This window comes from Equus przewalskii, chromosome 31 (genome assembly GCF_037783145.1).
Source record: "Equus przewalskii isolate Varuska chromosome 31, EquPr2, whole genome shotgun sequence".
Classification (NCBI taxonomy): domain Eukaryota; kingdom Metazoa; phylum Chordata; class Mammalia; order Perissodactyla; family Equidae; genus Equus; species Equus przewalskii.
Genome location: NC_091861.1, coordinates 1,511,186 through 1,529,788, shown reverse-complemented (window position 1 = coordinate 1,529,788; position 18,603 = coordinate 1,511,186). Strand labels below are relative to the sequence as shown.

The 18,603-nt window shown below is 38.5% G+C and overlaps 1 protein-coding gene across 4 annotated transcripts in view; it reads right to left on the bottom strand.

Moving 5' to 3' along the window:
- The window catches only part of AKT3 (AKT serine/threonine kinase 3), a 326,388-nt gene that overhangs the window by 106,551 nt on the left and 201,234 nt on the right, over positions 1-18,603 (bottom strand). For all 4 annotated transcript variants that reach the window (XM_070602171.1, XM_070602173.1, XM_070602174.1 and 1 more), the window contains 2 exons: positions 5,296-5,361; positions 3,868-3,936 (listed from right to left, as the gene is read on the bottom strand). In XM_070602171.1, coding sequence (XP_070458272.1) covers positions 3,868-3,936; positions 5,296-5,361 — 135 coding nt within the window. The remainder of the gene's footprint in view (positions 1-3,867; positions 3,937-5,295; positions 5,362-18,603) is intronic.

Here is an 18,603-nt window from a genome sequence, read left to right as displayed (position 1 = left end):
AAAGGAATGTCTTAACTATTATATTTCAAGATAAACATTCCAGAGTATAGGCTAAAAGGATGCTACTGCTAATTAAAAATCAACAGACAATAAGTAGGAATTGCATAAAAATTGGGCTAGTTCTAACTACTTCAAGGGGCCTGGTAAAGAATCCTATCTCAGGGTGGAGGTGGATGCACAGAGATTTGAGGCTGCTGCCATTGGGTGAGCAGCAGCAGTTCTCCACAGGTTCCTTTCAACAGGCCGGTACCCTCCTGCTAACGTCTCCTGGACACCAGGCAGACACGCCCCACTGGGTAACTCACAGTGTGTCTGCAAGTCTTGGAGTGGACTGTTAGGGTGAGTTTATAGCTTTCCTTATTTTCCTTCTCTCTATTTCAATCTTATTTCAAAAACAGAAGTACTCCGTTTAGTATTTTTTCTACAGCAATTGACTTTTCAGCATTTCTAGGAAGCATCTCTGGGCACAATAAACGGCGTGGTGACCCTAAAGCAAAGCCAGAATTAAAGAAGTCGCCATAAGGACACATTGAACATAGATTCCCTCCCCAGAGATGATACATTGAAGAAGGGAGATGATTCCATTAAGTTACAAGAACCAAATAACTATTTGTATTTGTAAAGTACGTTTAAAAGGTATTTAAAAGTACATTTGATAACCTAAAAGAATTAAAAATTGGAGGAGTTACATATACAAAACTTTCACTTTCACTAAAATTGTGTAATTATAAATAAGTAAATTTTCGTTTTGCTATGTATGCATTGCAATGATATAATTACTATCCATGCACTTTAAAATTATCTATCACATACAGAATCAGTTCACCTGCTTCAATATATTAAATAATTTAGTCTTTATCTATAACATTCCCAAAACAGAAATTCTGAAAAAAGAGAAGAAATGTCAAATGAGAAATAATGTAGGAGTCTCAATAATAAAGAAAACCATCTGGCTTGTCTGAAAAGCTGCTTTTGTGTGTAAAACTTTTTCAATAATCATCAATTAATTAATCTCAGAAGCACTCTAGGTTGAGAATAAAAGTGCTCCCTCTAGGGAGTGTCCCTTCATCCCACCACTCAAAATGCTTCTCTCTCCTGGGAAGTGCCATGGCCCTTAACCTGCACTTGTGATCCACGTGATAGTGAACACTTTACACGTAGTCTCAGTTTTGTACCGTATCTTTCTCACTAGACTATACACTCTTTGAGAGTAAGATCTAGGTTTAATTCAGATTTATATGTCCCACAATATCTACCAGAGTGCTGTGCACAAAACCTCATTAAATATGTATCTTATAAATACAGTCAAAGATACTTCCTTCTGAAAAAACCTTTTTGACTTTTTTCCAAAATAATCTATATAGTTAGTACACTATTTTCTAATTTTCTTCCTACTTCTCAGCAATTTCTAGTTAATCACTTTTGCTAACTTCTTTTCTCCCTGAGGAAATGTGTTTATCCATTGACTTATTTATTCATTCAAATTATCCAATAAACATTATGTCAAATTCCTACTTGTGTCAGGTCGTGTGTCAGGTACTAGGGTTATACCAGCGAAAAGCCCGTTAGGAAGCTCCGAGTCTAGCGGGAAGACAGACAAGCAAACAGACAATTATAAAACAATGTGATAAGTGTTATAATAGATGTAAATACATGACGCTGTGTACGAGTATTTATCCAATTTAAGAGTGCTCCAGTTTAAGAGCGTATCTCCAAGTTTTGGTGTGCAGTTTATCATTTTCCCTATATTATTCTCTCCCCAGGCCATCCAGCCAGCCAGCCATCTGTCTACCTGCCTACTGTCCTTCCCTCAATTTTTTAAATAAAGTATATTTACGATAAAAAATACAAAAACTGCTCAAGAATACATATGTGAAAAATAAGTCTTCCTCCCACATTGTCCCCAGCCAAAGGTAAGCACTAACGTCCAGTGCATAATTCCAGAGATATTCCATGTATATACAAATATTATATAAATATAGTCCTATTTTCTTTTAATACAATGATGGCATGCTTTATACTCTGCACCTTGTTTTTGTCACTTCATAATATGTCTTAGAAATTGTTCTGAATCAGTCCATACTGGGCTGCCTCATTCTTTTTAACAGATATAAAGTATTCCACTACATGAATACAACACAATTTATTTAAGTAGTCTCCTTATTGAATGCTCATTTAAGGTACTACAATGCTACAATGAATATATTTATCCAAAAATCATTCTGTGGTATATTTGTGAGTATGTCTGTAGGATAAATTCCTGGAAGTGAAGCTGTTCAGCCCAAGAATATGTGCATTTTTAATTTTGAGAGATACTAACATAGAGGTTTCATGAATTTAATTTCCCATAACATGGGAACTATCTACCTCCATAACTTAAATTATAACTTTTATGGGAATGGCTCCCAAATCTGTATCCACAGTTCTGATCCCTTATTTATTCTCTGTGATGTTTCCACATAAATATTTCCTTGGAAACTTAGGAAAAACCTTTCAAAATCAAATTTATAATCTTACTCTCAACACATTGTTCATAAGTTCACTCTTTAATTCTCCCTGATTCCAACCAAAATCCACTTTGATCCCTCTCTCTTTCTACCCACATCCAATTAATCGGTCACTAAGACATACCAATGCTATACAATTCCATGAGGTCCATGTTCTTTGTAATTTCTCAGACAATATCTGACGGCAAGGGCCCAGTTCTGAATGCCTGGGATACTGTTACCTAACGACTCAAGTTCTTCTTGCCTGTGCTCACCCACACCCCACAGTGAGTCTGCTCACATCCTCCTCTCTGCCTGTAATACCTTCTCAAATCAGTTCTCCTGCTGGAATCTCATTAAGCATTTAACGCCTACCCTAAAGGCTAGATCATTCATAAAGCTTTTCTTTTACAAATTTATTAGCAGTTAGGTCTTTCACTATACATTCTAATTTTTAATACACTGATAAGATAAATTATAAACTCCTTCATAGAAAAGATAATGTCTTAACACATTTTGATAAACCCACACTGCCTAGGCACTCAAAATGTGCCAACTAATACCAAAAGAATGAGTGAATTTTCACAATGAACTAATTCCTATTAGTCAGATAATTATAGGAGAAGATATTCTATACGGAATATTTAACTAATTTATTTAGTTTGGAAAATAAGACCATTTTAAGGTCTGTGAGATACAAGCCCCTATTTAATAATTAAATTTATTTCAGAAAGCCCGCAACGTAAAACATTTCCCGCTAACTATTCCAGTGAATTACAGTTTCCCCCCACATTGGTTTTGACCAAAATAGAGGGGAGAAAGGACAAGGAATAAACAAACAGGTGAAATGTACTACTAAACTAATGAAATTTCTCTTCAAAACTACAAGATCCCTTAACATCTCTTAACTATAGTCAAGGTTACTCTAACTACTATGTAGAAGAGAAAACTCAGTCACAATGTGCCTATAGACTATTGTTCAACTGCGTTTAAAATAAATAAGTTTTTACAAGTTTCGCAAAAACTTGAGGAAGAACTTTGTAAAGCATCATAAGTCCTGTTTTTCTGGCTTTTGAAATTAAATATCATGATTTCAAAAATTATAATTGTGGTAAAATTTTTTTACATTTTAAAAAAATACAAGATAAAGGAGAATACGATTGCACTTTCCAATATATAAAAGTAGTTATAAAAAAGTTAATGACATTAAATTTCATTAGAAATTATTCAGCTCCCATCTACTCAATAGTAGAAAGTGCTATACAAATCCCTATCAAGAAGTAGAGACTGTTATGTTACAACTTACATTTTAAATAACTTTTTCAAAATAATGACAATACTACCATGCAAATGCAAGTGCTGGATTTACTTCTTGACTCACCTCTCCCCCATTAACATATTCCATCACAAAACACAAACGGTCTTTTGTCTGGAAGGAATATTTCAAGGACTTGAAATGAAAAAGAAAAAATGTTGTATTATAATTCCACATTCTTATAATGTAATGTACCAAAATAGAACACTTAGAAACAGTAAGCATGATTGATGAAATGAATTGTTATTGTTCCTTAAGAGTCTACTTACTCCTTAAGAGTGCTGAAGAGTTCATGAGAAACATAAAACAAATTCTGTTTAAATCAGTATTGGGTATTATTCGGGGAAAAATTAAAATTTTAAGTAAAATAAAATCAGTAATTGTGATGAGCACTTCTCAATATATTGTGCAATCTATTTGAAACTGTATTGATTCCCAAAGTTTTTATCCATGCAACCTTAAGGCAAGGGCCACAAATTACTCTCGTGGAAGTCTTAGGAATACAGTTATAGTAGTTATATTCAATTTCTAATATAGTTTCAACATCATTTTTTGCATACTGAGTGCATAACATGATCCGATCCAACAGAGTTGGTTCATGTAATTTTACAAATTATAAAGATATCAAAACTTTATAGGTATCTTATTACACCAGACAATAAACACACAACAATGTAACAAAGTAAGTCTAGGTATCTGGTGACACTTCGGAAAATTTCTACTTCAGATAATTCTAAATCTTTAAAAGCTTCCCCCTTTTTAAAAGTCTAGCTATCATTTTAATCCTAATACACTTCATCGGAACCAGGAACAAACAGAAATGTTGCATATTATGCCTCTATTACAAGCAATCTACGAACAGGACTAAAAAAAAATCATTCTTTCAAAACAACTCAGTCACAGTTTATACTTTGTCTAGTAAAGAAAACACATTGTGACTTATCCTATCTTTAATTTAATGTGTTCAGTATTCCCATATTTCTTAAAATACTCTATATCTAAAATAAGTCTCAATTTCTCTAAAAAATATTCAGCAAAGATTTCCGCCTTTCATATTTGAAGACAATGCTGCCTGATCATTTAAATATTCATCAGAAGCCAGTAAACAAAAGAAACATAAAATCCTTACATTTAATACTAAGAATATTTTTTAAGTCTACCATTTTCTCAGTGGTTTTCTTAAAATGCCAGAGGTGACTTATTTGCTCTATGGTGTTTTTTTTCTGTAAAGGCAGTGAATTCATGGGAGAAAAAGGAACTCTCACAATGTAATGGATGTATAATGAGAGGGATTACAAATGCATGCATATTGTAAACTTAATCCATACATTCCAATAATTTCAAGGAAACGTGAGTTATAGTGTTTCCACAAAGAAAATGGCATCCTAAAATGAACGTTATTTAAAACGTTATTTTTCATGGCTTACTTTCTGTAATAAAACTTCCTTAAATTTAAAATGTCATGATGATAACATCTGTCCTCTGGTCACTTACTGTTAAAAAGGGATGTCTAGTGTTCTTTAATACTCTGCTTTCAGTTAGAGTGTGTGCCACTTCATCCTACAAAAGAAAAGGCAAACCTTTAATATACGTACTAAGCACTAGCAATAGAAAATTTTCACTATTTTTCTAATACCAGAAGAGGTTAAACCCAGAGACAGAAAAATACTTCTTAAAACATAGTGACAAGCTCCCTTTATTGCTAAGCTTCTCCTGTACCAGAAAAAAAAAAAGATGAAATTAATGATCTAAATCAAATGGCTGTAAGGTATACACTCATTTAAACTCAGTCATACTTAATCAAAGTACAGTAATAACGATACAAAAATCACCAAAAATATTCAGGGACACAGAAAAAAATAGTAAGCCTTTCTTCTTGAAGGGAAGGCCTTAGCAGCTAATATTTAGGCATGGAGTAGTTATTATTTCCATGTTGTAATACATTTTATTCAGGGGGATATAAAGAATATATTTCACTAAGGATCATAGAATTTGTATGTCTCCTATTTAAAAGAAAAATCAGTTATTGAAAAGGAAAACACAGAATACACATATAAGGTTTAATTCTAAATTATACATTTTAAAATAGAAACAGAGTATTAAAATTTTATCTTTTTGCTTGTGGCTTTTTAATGTGCTTCTTAACAAAAGAGGTCCCAAACTAGTCCAGGTGACAATTTTAAAATCTGGGTGTATGTCAAACCAAAAGTAAGAGCGTATTTCTTCAATTTTATACATAAATCTCATCTTGACATCAAAAGTAAACTAGGAGAGATTTTCTTCATCATACGGAAAACTGGAAAAATGTTTCATATTACAAAATATAGCATCAACTTAAAGAAGAAAGGAAAGGAAGATAACTTGAAACTAACACAGCATCTGTGATCTCTGCTTCTAGCAAGATTCTAAACAAAGCTCTTGCTGGATCAATTTTTTAACACGTCAGCAAATCACAATTAGACTATCAGCGACAGTGGAGAGCAAAATATTAGGACACTGCATTATATTCATGATCTTCACAAAAGCATCAGACCTTAGTTAGACCTAGAAGATAAAGGAGAAACAGATCAAAGAAGCTAAGATCTAAAAGCCATTCCAAGAGGGTCTGACCAACTGTGCCTGAACAGAAAGTAAAGTGTCATTAACGACACCGCATTTAAACTAGTGAAACAAAGCAGTAGTCTGAAACCACTCCAGTCTCACTTGTTTAACAGGAGCCAGGCTTACAACATGAAAGCCCCTGTCATAGCATACTATAACTTCTAAATTAATTAGAATAATAGCAAACTTCTTAATACAAAATAAATCAGAAGCAGAAATGACATCATAACTTACTGATTTCTATACCCACAGGGCCCAGCATAATGATTAGCACAGAGTAGATGTTTAATAAATGTCTGTTGAACTGAACTGTTTATCATAGGAATGAATTCCAAGATGTCAAGTGTGTGGAAGTTCATTTACTCAATCAGTCATACCTTCAACAAATACGCAACAAGTAAATATATTCTGGGCATTGTTCCACGCACTGAAGACAGGGCATTGAACACCACAGATGCCCTCATGGAACTTTCATTCTAGGTCATCAGGTGGTGATCAGTGTTGATGGAAAAAACAAAGCACAGAAGAGGAGACACTGCAGTCTACGAGTATCATCTAATGAATATGAAATACATAACTAAGCATCAGGCAAGTGGCTGTTTTGTGATATACAGGACCAAATTCTTTCATTAAAAAACAAAATTCTTGATGTGCACTTACTAAATGCTAAGGATAGTGCAGATATAACAGGTTTAAAAAAAGACGACTCCTTTGCTCATGGAGTCACGGGCTAATAGAGAAGACACAACAAACAGGTAAATATCCAGTTTAATAAATAATTACCAATTCTGATAAGTAGCATTAAGAAAAACTGGGGGTGTCTACTGCTGCGAATGGGGAATGAAGGCAAAGCAGTGCTATTGGAAGAGGGTAAGTGGGCAATGTGATGGTATGGGAAGTGGGGGAATGCGAGGGCACGATTTGACTTGTATTTTCAAAAGTTTACTCAGGCTCCTCTGAGAAGGACAGCAAAAATAGGAAGGATCAACTAGGAGACAATAGCAGTACTCCAAGAGAGAAATGAGGGTGCCTTGGATTACTACGGTGGCAGCAGGAACAAGAAAAAAGGGGACAGTTTATTGTTGTTCTTTTTAAAGATTTTATTTTTCCTTTTTCTCCCCAAAGCCCCCTGGGACATAGTTGTGGGTCCTTCTAGTTGTGGCATGTGGGATGCTGCCTCAGCATGGCTTGACGAGCAGTGCCATGTCCACGCCCAGGATGTGAACCAGCGAAACGCTGGGCCACCGAAGCAGAGCGCAAACTTAACTTAACCACTGGCCACCAGGCCGGCCCAGGGACAGTCTTGAAATATCTTTGAGATATAAAATTAACAGTAATAATCTAAAAGTCACATGCCTCCAACATGAGGGTGAATTAAAAGAAACATTTCTTTACAGGCAGTCAGAAAGAGATTCACAGAAGATATAACATTTACCTGTTATGCTTTAGGATGTTAAGTGATTTCAGGCAGTAAACTAGGAAAAGACTCAAGAAAGGCAAGTATGAAACCTATCTGGAACTAGAAAATATATTGTAGTGCTTCAGAACATATTTCTGTGGGGTATTTCATTCCACCTTGCTAAAGCAAGCCCATCACATATGAAGTTATTTTTCTAAATCACTTTGTAAATTTCATGAAAGAAGATGAGTTTTCTTCTAAATTCTGTAATCTACCTACATTGAAGGAGCCAAGTAAAGGCGTATAGAGACAAATGCTAAAACATTTCTTTGTTATAAGAATGGAACCAGAATTAATAACATGTACATCTCTTTCATATATTAAAATACATTTTCTACTATATTTTACATATGACTAGATTAGAATTTTCCCCCTTAATGCATATTTAATGGTACTGTATTTCACATACTAATTAGTTTCTGCTATGAAGGTAAGGTATGCACAAGCTAAAAAGTAAACACAGATGCCAATAATTTTTAATCACAGTTAAAAGCCACGTCAAAACAAAAAGTTAAAAATAACAGTGATAAAACTTAGTGGCTAAAACAATATGATGCTTTTGTAAAAATCTATTCGTTGATCATGATTATAAATGAAGAGTGCTACAAATGCTTGGGTATATGATATAAGTACAATAATGTTTCATGAAAAAGCTTTTGAAGTACAGTTTCCTATATATTCATCCACGGTAAATACTAAGTAATGAATTCTTAAATCTAATTTCTTTGACAAAAGCAGTGTTAGGGCGAATGGTATTTCTTGAGGACATGAGGCAGAAGAATAGTCCTCCTCATATTTATTTTCCCAATCCTCTCCCTTTATCACTCCGCCTCTGCCACACATGGTCTAAACTTCTCCCTTCCTTTTTCCCAATCACTGTTTTGTGCAGACAGGTGGTGGTGGTGCGAGGAGGGGGTCACGGAAAGGAAGAGGAGGAAGGGAACATCTCTGCGCCATTATCAGGGACACTGAGGCCATCACCCCCTTTCATCTGCAGGAACGCAGCAGGTAGGTCTTATTATTCCCATTTTATCTGAGGAAACTGAGGTTCACAGAAGTTCAATCACTCAGGCTGCAGGTGGAAAAGTCAACACTGCTCCCACGCCCAAGTCCCACGCTAACGGTCGTTTCCACTTCACACAGAGCCTCCCCTCTTCCAGCAGCTTCGTGTCTACTCAGCTGCGTACTTTACCTCTGCTCATGTTATTTCCCCATCTTGAACACAGACTATCACGCCTGACTCTATCAGAAGCTAGCTGAAATGAAGGGACCTTGTGTCTAAAGCACTGTTTCATCTGTCCAGAGCAGTGAATGAGACCTAGAGGAGGAGAGGGGTGGGTGGGAACGGAGAGGAGGCAGGACAAATTCTCACCGTGCGCACTTATTCTAAATTAAACCACATGACGACCGGGGACCATTGTTTAGTTGTTCTCTGTCTTGACAAGTCAATGTTAGCAATCTATACTGTTTTTCCCCATAGGAAAAAGATGTCATACTTATCAAGCTCTAAATTTGGGGCTTCTGACTTCCCCTTCTTTTGAAAACGTGAGCACTGGCCCAGATGCAGACTTCTGACACTTCCCCCACTCTCCAGTTGTCACACTGTCTGCTCGCCGTTCCTCGATATCTATTTCTATTCTCTTTTTTGGAGGTTTTTTTCACATTAATGGAGAAAACGAAAGCGCAATTGTTCTCTTTTGTCTGTGAACACTACATCGCCTTTCTGAGTGTTGTGATCTGATGCTCTGTTCTTGATGCTCCTGTGCCAAACACCACTTGAGCGGAGGGCTACAGGAACTCCTTTGACCTCCCACACTATAATCACTTCAGAACCTAATCTTTCTCAAATTGCAGAGTATGTTGCTTGTCTAGGTTGTCCTGCACTACATTCCCTTCTTTGCTTCTGCCCCTTTCAATTCCCAATACTGGAATGAGTCAATCTCTACTTTCTCACCTCTATATTCCACATCTAAAGGAAAAAAACCACATAAACTAGCACCATTGCAATTCCCTCTCCAATCTCCACTGAATCTTCTCAGGATTCTTTCACCCATCCCTACTGAAGTCACTCCTCTACTCCGCAGCATGGTTGTTCAGGAGCTCTCCCAGGCCCCCGCCATGCCTAGCACGTATGCTGAAATGTACCAACAACCCTGCAAGGTTCTCTCAGCCAGCTAAGCTACTGAGCTGGGATTGAAGCCCAGGTCCATTTGACTTTCAAGTCCAGGAACTTTTCATTAAGTTGTCTCTCTTTAGCTCAACTTCACTCCTTCACACTTTCAAAATGTGATCTTACTTCCTACTCAGAATAGAAGTCATTAACAACATTTGACACATTTGATCACTCTTTCCCCCTGAAAACATCTTCTTCTCCTTATTTCCAGGAGATCACAAACTCTTCATTTTCCTCCTCTTTATTGGTCACCTTTTCTCAGTCTTTTTGCTGGTTCCTTATCTCTGAAGACTGTTTCTAGGAGTGTCCCCTGGGCTCAGTCCTCAGACCTCTTCTCTTCACTAGGTACCCTCATGCCCTTGGTGACTTTATTCAGACTATGACTCTAAATACAGTCTACACGGTGATGGACTTCCAAATTTACTGCACCTCAAATCCAGACCTCTCTAAACTCCAGAAATGCTTATTTGACACAGATGTTTAACAGATAACTTAAACTTGGCTGTCTAACAGAAATATCAAATTTGACATGTCCAAAATCTAGGTTCTAATCTGCCATCAAAAGCTTGTTTCACCCCCCAACAACCGAAAATCATCCCCATTGCAGTGAATGGCAACACTCCTTCCAGATGCTAAGGCCAAAAATCTGGCAATTATCCTCAACTCCTTTCTTTCTCCCATACCCTACATTCAGTCTGTTAGGCAATCCTGTTGGCTCTTCATCAAACACACCCAGGATCTGATTATGTTTTACCACCTCCACTGCTACTATCCCTGGTGCAAGCCACTATCATCAACTATCTGGATTATTGCAAGTAACTCCCAGCAAGCTCCCTGCTTCCAACCCACAGTCTATTCTCAACACTGCTGCCAAAGTGATGCTATTAAAATATGAAAACCAGACCATGTTACGATTGGCTTCCCACTTCATTTAGAGTAAAAACCACTATCGTTACAATATCTACAAGTACCTAAACAACCCTACACTATTCTTACTCTACACAAGCCATGACAGACTCCTAGCCATTCTAAGAACATGCTAACGATGCTGCTTCCTCATGCCTTTTCAACTAGGATTCCTTCTATCTGGAATATTCTTCCTCTCAAATACCTGAATGGCTTGCTTCTTCATCTCCTTCAAATGTTCACTGAAGTTTCACCTTCTCAGTGAGGCCTTCCATGATTATTCTATTTAAAATTGCAAAAATCACAAAAACCACTACCACCACTATTCCTTATTGGCCTGCCCAACTTCATTTTTCTCCATAGTATGTAACAGTTTCTCTCATACTGTATGATTTACTCATTTATTATGTGTATTGTTTACTGTCCGTCTCTTAACTAGAATATAATTTCCTATAGGGGAGGAATTTTGTCAGTTTTATTCATTCACAATAGTCCCAGTGCCTAGAGTAGTACCTAGCAAATAACGAAGTGTTCAATATTTATTTATTGAAAGAATGAGTGAATGAATCAGTAAGTAAGAAGTAAATGAGAACCTCAGCATATGTTCAAGAGTGACAGACGCTTCACAAACTGCAAGAAGCAACTCTAGAACACAAACCAATGAAATCACACCTCCAACAGCACAATGGCAGCTGATGAAGGCACAGCAGACCAAAGCCAACACGTTCATCATAGGCCTCCCACAGTACATCACAGTCATTTACACAATGTTTAGTACAGAGATTCAGGAGCATCTGCAAGAATGGATTGATGAAGCTGGCAGATGACATTAAGAGCTTCTGGTGAGGGTCCAGCAGCAATAACTTAGGAGTCCAAGGAGACAGAGATGTTAGCGGTCAAGTCAAAGCACAGGGTTGATATTTTAATAGGCACATGTGCAGGAAAGAATTAACTCAGTAGGCCTGGGTTGCTCAAACCCTGCACGTTCACAAGAAAAGTCAGACTTCAGGATTGGCCCTTGGCCAGCTCTTGGGAACTGAGCTCTGATCCCTTGGAAGAGTGTTTTTGTATGCCAGAGATCCTGGGCCACATGATACTGGTTTGACTAGATAGTTCATGCAGACAACAGGAAGAATGACGAAGACTGTGCCTGACTTTGCTCAGGGTTGCTAGAATCTGAGATGCAAAGGGAAGCCGTAAAGGTGCTTCCTGCCTACATGTCTGACCAGTAATAAAAATCCTCGACACCAAGATTGAGGTGAGCTTCCTAGATTGACAACACTTTGCACATGTTGTCACACACTGTTGCTGGGAGAATTCAGTGCATCCATGCAACTGCACTGGGAGAGGACACCTGGAAGGCTTCTCCTGGGTTCCGACTCATATACCTTTCCTTTTGCTGATTTTAATCTGTAGCTTTCGCCGTAATAAACCATAACCACGAGTACAAAAGCTTTTCTGAATCCTGTGAGTTGTAACGAAATATTGAGCCTGAGAGTGGTCTTAGGGACCACTGACACAGTTAACATCAGAAGTGGGATTTGTTAGGGGTGACATCAGCAAGCTGGAGGGCTCAACTTCCCCCCAAAAACAATAAATAAACAACTACAAACTGACAAAAATAGCTTTCAGAAAGCTCCAGACTACAAGGAAATCAGCCGAAAGCAATGAAGCAGCAGAAACCATGCAGAGTTAGAAAACTGAATGTGGCTGCATAGAAAGTGTAAGCAACATTTCACCTATGACATGCCATCTCCCAGTTCAGAGCAGCTAGGCCTAAGAGGGATCCCTTCACAGGGATTTCAGTCCATGGGGAAAATCAGAGCAGGAGAACCCCAACAAGTGTCATCACTGCCATGGATGTTTGCAGCCTTTGCTACCAGGACCCCCGGGGTCTTCACTAACACTGGAGCTGCCTAAAGTCTCCTCCACTACATCTCCTCTCTGGGGCTGCAGCTGTCACTGTGATGGGACCTGCCCCCAGGGACCCCAGTCGTTGCTGTGCCAGCTCTCCAGGATGTGAATGTCACAATCACAAGCCTTGCCATCCCCAGGGCTGAGCTGCTGCTGCTCTGGGTCCTAAGCCGGCCTCTGACCAGCCAGACAGGGGTAGCAGTGCTGTTCGGCGCCCTGCGCTCTGTGTCCCAAGCTGGGCTCTAAGCTGCCATAAGCAGGGCCGTGCTGCTGATGCTCTGTGCCCCACCTCCAGCACCTGGGCACAGTTCTGACGTGCCATAAATGGGGCTGCACTGTGCTGTTCTGTACACCACTGCCGGGCCCCAAGTTGTAGCTTTGACCAGTCATAACTGGGGCTGAGCGCCCACTGCTCTGCACCCCACCCCTGGGTCCTAAATTGGGGCTTTGACCTGCCACAACCTGAGCCACGCTGCTGCTGTTCTGCACCCTGCCCCTGGGGTCCCAACACAAGGCTTCAGTGGGCCATCAAGGGTAGTGCTGCCACTGTTCTGCAACTGCCCCTGGGTCCTCAACTGTGGCTCTGACCTGCCATCTCCGGGCTGCAATGCTGCAACTCTGCATCCTGTGCTTGGGATTCTACGTCCTGGCTTTGACCTGCCATTACTGAGGCCACCCTGTGCTGCTTGGTGCCCCGCCCTCAGGGTCCCAAGTCCTTTGACCCACCATCACTGGGGTGGCACTGAGGCTGCTCTGCACCCCAGCACAGGCTCCTAAGTCACAGCTTTGGTCCATCATCACACAGACCACACCACTGCTGCTCTGTGTCCTGCCCCTGGGTCCTACGTCAGAGCTTTTACCTGCCATCGCCAGACTGCACTGCTGCAGCTCTGTGACCTGCCTCCAGAGTTCTAAGTTGTGGCTTTGACCCGCCACCACTGGGGCCAATAGGATGCTGTTCTGTGACTGTTCCCTGGGTCCTAAGTTATGGCTTTGATCTTCCATCACCAAAGCCAAGATGCTAAAGTTATGCAACTGAACCCTGGGGCCAGAGTTGGGTATTTGATTGATCATCCACAAGGTGTGCACTACTGCACCCTGTCCACAGATCTCAAGCAGCCACTGAACCCTGTCATCCCAGGGATCCTGCTGGTGCTGCCTCCCCCTCCACACTAAGGCCCGAGTCACTGTGGTGATCTCCAGAGATCCACATCCCAGTTCCTCGAGAGATGTGCACACACCTGCACTGCAGAGACCAGCACCAGCACTGCAGCAAGTGCACCTGTGCCCAGGACCCAGGTGCTGTGGTAGTGCTGTGTGCACCAGATTCCAGGACACTGGCTCCACTGACACTCTGAGTGCCAGCACACCACACCTGGCACCAAGAGGGGTTCCTTTGGGTAGAAATTCCTCCCAAAGGCAAAAGAGAACAGGAGGACTCCAGCAGCCTTCACCTCCGAGGACTCCAGCAGCCCCTAGCCACCACTGCCACCCACGAGACCTCTACAGGCTTGGCCACAGAGGACCCCGTAGTCTTTGCTGATGTTGAACTCAGCTGACAGAGCTGCATGGAGATGCCTTTGCTGTACCCTTCCAAGAACTACAGACACTGCACCCACCCAGCTGGCACACTCACAGTCACCTTCAGGTGAAGGTCCTTCTCCACCAAAGCCAGTCTGAAAAGGCTGGAAAAGGCTGAAAAAGGTGACTGCTCCCTCACATGTGCAGATATCAACATAAAGACACTACAAACATACAAAAAAGGAAACATGACACTACCAAAGGTACACAATAATTTTCCAGTAACTGACACCAAAGAAATGGATTTGAGAGTTACCTGAAAAAGAATTCAAAGTAATTAAGGAAGCTCAGGAAGATTCAAGAGAACAGAGAGACAACTAAATGAACTCAGAAAAACAATACATGAACAAAACAAGAAGTTCAATAAAGAGACAGAAATCATAAAAAAGAACCAAATAGAAATGATGAAGCTAAAGAATACAAAGAATGCAATGAAAAATGCAATCGAGAGCTTCAACAGTAGGCTCAATCAAGCAGAAGAAAGAAGGTGCACAAAGACAGACCTCTTAAAATTATCTAGTCAGGGGAGAAAAAAGATGTAGGAATGAAAAGAGTGAAGAAAGCCTAAGTGAATTATGGGATACCACTAAGTGAAACAATGTTCACATTATGGGAATCCCAGAAGGAGAAGAAAGAGAGGAAGGGACAAAAAACTTATTAACAGAAATAATGGCTGAAAACTTCCCAAATTTGGAGAGATGTGGACATACAGGTACGCAAACCTCAAAGAATCCCAAACAGATTCAACCAAAAGAGATTTTTACTAAGACACATTATAATCAAGCTCTCAAAAACCTACGGCAAAGGGGAAATTTTGAAAGCAGCAAGAGAAAATATATTCATCACTTACAAGGGAACCCCAGTAAGACTATCAGCCACTTTCTCAGCAGAAGGCTTACGGCTATGAGAAAGTGGGATTACATATTCAAAATGCTCGAAGAAAAAACTGCCAACTTAGAATATGTTACTCAACAGAGCTGTCCTTCAAAAATGAAGGAGTGATAAAGACTTTCAGAGAAAAACAAAAGCTGAGGGAATTTATCACAACTAGACCCGCCTTACATGAGATGTAAGGTAAAATGAAAAGATGCTCATCAGTAACATGAAAATGTATGAATGTATAAAAGTCACTGGTGAAGGCAAGTATACAGTCAAATTCAAAACACTCTAAAACTGCAATGGTAGCATGTAAATCACTTTGACCTCTAGCATACAGGATAAAAGACCAAAGTGTTAAAAGTAACTTTAGCTACAATATTTTGTTAGTGGATACACAATATAAAAAGATGTAAATTGGGACATCAATAACATAAAGTGTTAGGGGAGGGGTAAATTAATGTGTAGGACCATTTTATGCCACTGAAGTTGCTATCCACTTAAAATAGACTGTTCTAACTGTACGATGTATTAGGAACATCATGGTAATCACAAAGCAAAAAACTCTGATACACAAATGATAAAGAGAAAAAAATCAAAGTATACCACTAAAAAATCAATTCACAAAGAAAGGAAGAAAGGAACTATAAAACAACTAGAAAGCAATTAACAAAACAGTGATAGTAGGTCTTTAATTATCAATAATTACTCTAAGTGTAAATGGTTTAAATTCTCCAATCAAAAGATACAGAGTGACTGAATGGGTAAAAAAACAGGATCTAACTATAGGCTACCCAAAAGAGATTCACTTAAGCTTTAAGGAGAGTCATATTATGAAAGCAAAGGAATAGAAAAAGATATTCCATGCAAATGGAAACTCAAAAAGAGAAGGGGTAGCTATCCTTATAGCAGACAAATAGACTTCAAGTCAAAAGCTGTAACAAGAGACAAAGAAGGTCATAATATAATGATAAAGGGGTCAGTTCATCAAGAGGATAAAACAATTGTAAATATATATGCACCCAGTATCAGAGCACCCAAATGTATTAAACAATTATTAACAAATATAAAGGCTAAAATAGAATGCAGTACAATAATAGTGGGAGACTTCAATATCCCACTTTCAAAAATGGAGAGATTATCCAGATAGAAAATCAATATGAAAATAATGGACCTGAACTACACTTTAGACCAATGGACCTAACAGACATACAAAACATTCCATCCAACAGCATCACAATGCACATTCTTATCAAGCACACATGGAACATTCTCCAGGATAGATTATATGTTAGGTCACAAAACAAGTCTTAATAAACTTAAGAAGACTGAAATCATACCAAGTATCTTTTCCAAACTCTATGGTAGGAAACTAAAGGTCAACAACAAGAGGAAAGTTAGAAAATTCACAAATAAAATATGGAAATTAAACAAAACACTTCTGAACAACCAAAGGGTCAAAGAAGAAATCAAAAGGGAAATCAAAAAATATCTTGAGACAAAGGAAATGGAAACATAACATACCAAAATCTACGGAACACATGAAAATGCAGTTCTAAAACGGAAGTTTGCAGCTATCAACACCTACATTAAGAAAAAAGAAAGATCTCAAATAAACAGCATAATCTTACACCTTAAGGAACTACAAAAGAACACACTACACCCAAAGTTTGCAGAAGGAAGGAAACAATAAAGATTACAGCAGAAATAAATGAGAGACTAGAAAGACAACAGAAAAAAATTAACAAAAGTAAGGGTTGGTTTTTTGAAAAGATAAACAAAATTGACAAACCTTTAGCAAAAAGGAGAAAAGAGAGATGATTCAAATCAATAAAATTATAAATGAAACAGGAGACATTACAACTGATACCACAGAAATAAAGCATCATAAAAGACTATTATGAATAATTGTATGCCAACAAATTAGATAACTCAGAATAAATAGATAAATTCCTAGAAACATACAGCTTACCAAGACTGAATCACGAAGTAATAGAAAAGCTGAACAGATCAATAATGAGAAAGGAATTTGAATCACTAATCACAAATCTCCCAACAAATAAAATCCCAAGAGCAGATGGCTTCACTGGTGAATTCTATCAAACATTTAAACTCCTTCTCAAACTCTTCCAAAAAATTGAAGAAAAAGGAACCCTTCCAAACTTATTTTATGAGGCCAGCATTTCCCATATCGAAGCCAGACAAGCACACTATAAGAAAAGAAAATTACAGACCAATATCTCTGATGAACATAGATGCAAAAAATCCTCAACAAAATACTAGCAAACTGAATTCAACAGCATATTAAAAGGACGATACACCATGATCAAGAGGATTTATCCCCGGGATGCAAAGACAATTCAACATATGCAAATCATTGTGATACACTGTATTAACAGAATAAAGTATAAAAATCTTATGATCATTTCAATAGATGCAGAAAAAGCATTCGACAAAATTAAACATTCTTTCACGATAACAACTCTCAACAAACTAGGTATAGAAGGAATGTACCTTAACACAATAAAGGCCATATATGACAAGCCCCCAGCTAACATTCTACTCAATGGTGAAAAGTTAAAAGCCCTTCCTCAGGGCTGGCCCCGTGGCCGAGTGGTTAAGATTGCGCACTCTGCTGCAGGCAGCCCAGTGTTTCGTTGGTTCAGATCCTGGGCGCAGACATGGCACTGCTCATCAAACCATGCTGAGGCAGCGTCCCACATGCCACAACTAGAAGGACCCAGAACAAAGAATATACAACTATGTACTGGGGGGCTTTGGGGAGAAAAAGGAAAAATAAAATAAAATCTAAAAAAAAAAAACAAAAAAGCCTTTCCTCTAAGATCAGGAGCAAGACAAAGATGCCCACTCTCAGCACTTCTATTCAACATACTACTGGAATTCCTAGCAGTAGCAACTAGGCAGAAGAAAGAAATAAAAGACACCCAAATTAGAAAACAAGTCAACTTACCTGTTTGCAGATGACATGATCTAATATACAGAAAACCCTAAAGAGTCCATCAAAAAATGTTACAACTAATAAATACATTTAGAAAAGTTATAGGATACAAAATCAACATACGACAATAGGTTGCATTTCTATGCACTAACAACAAAATATCTGCAAGAAAAATTAAGAAAGCAATCCCATTTGCAACAGGAACAAAAAGAATAAGATACTTAGGAATAAATTTAACCAAGGAAGTAAAAGACCTGTACGTTGAAAACTGTAAGACATGGATGAAGGAAACTGAAGAAGACACAAATAGAAAGATAACCTGTGTTCTTGGAT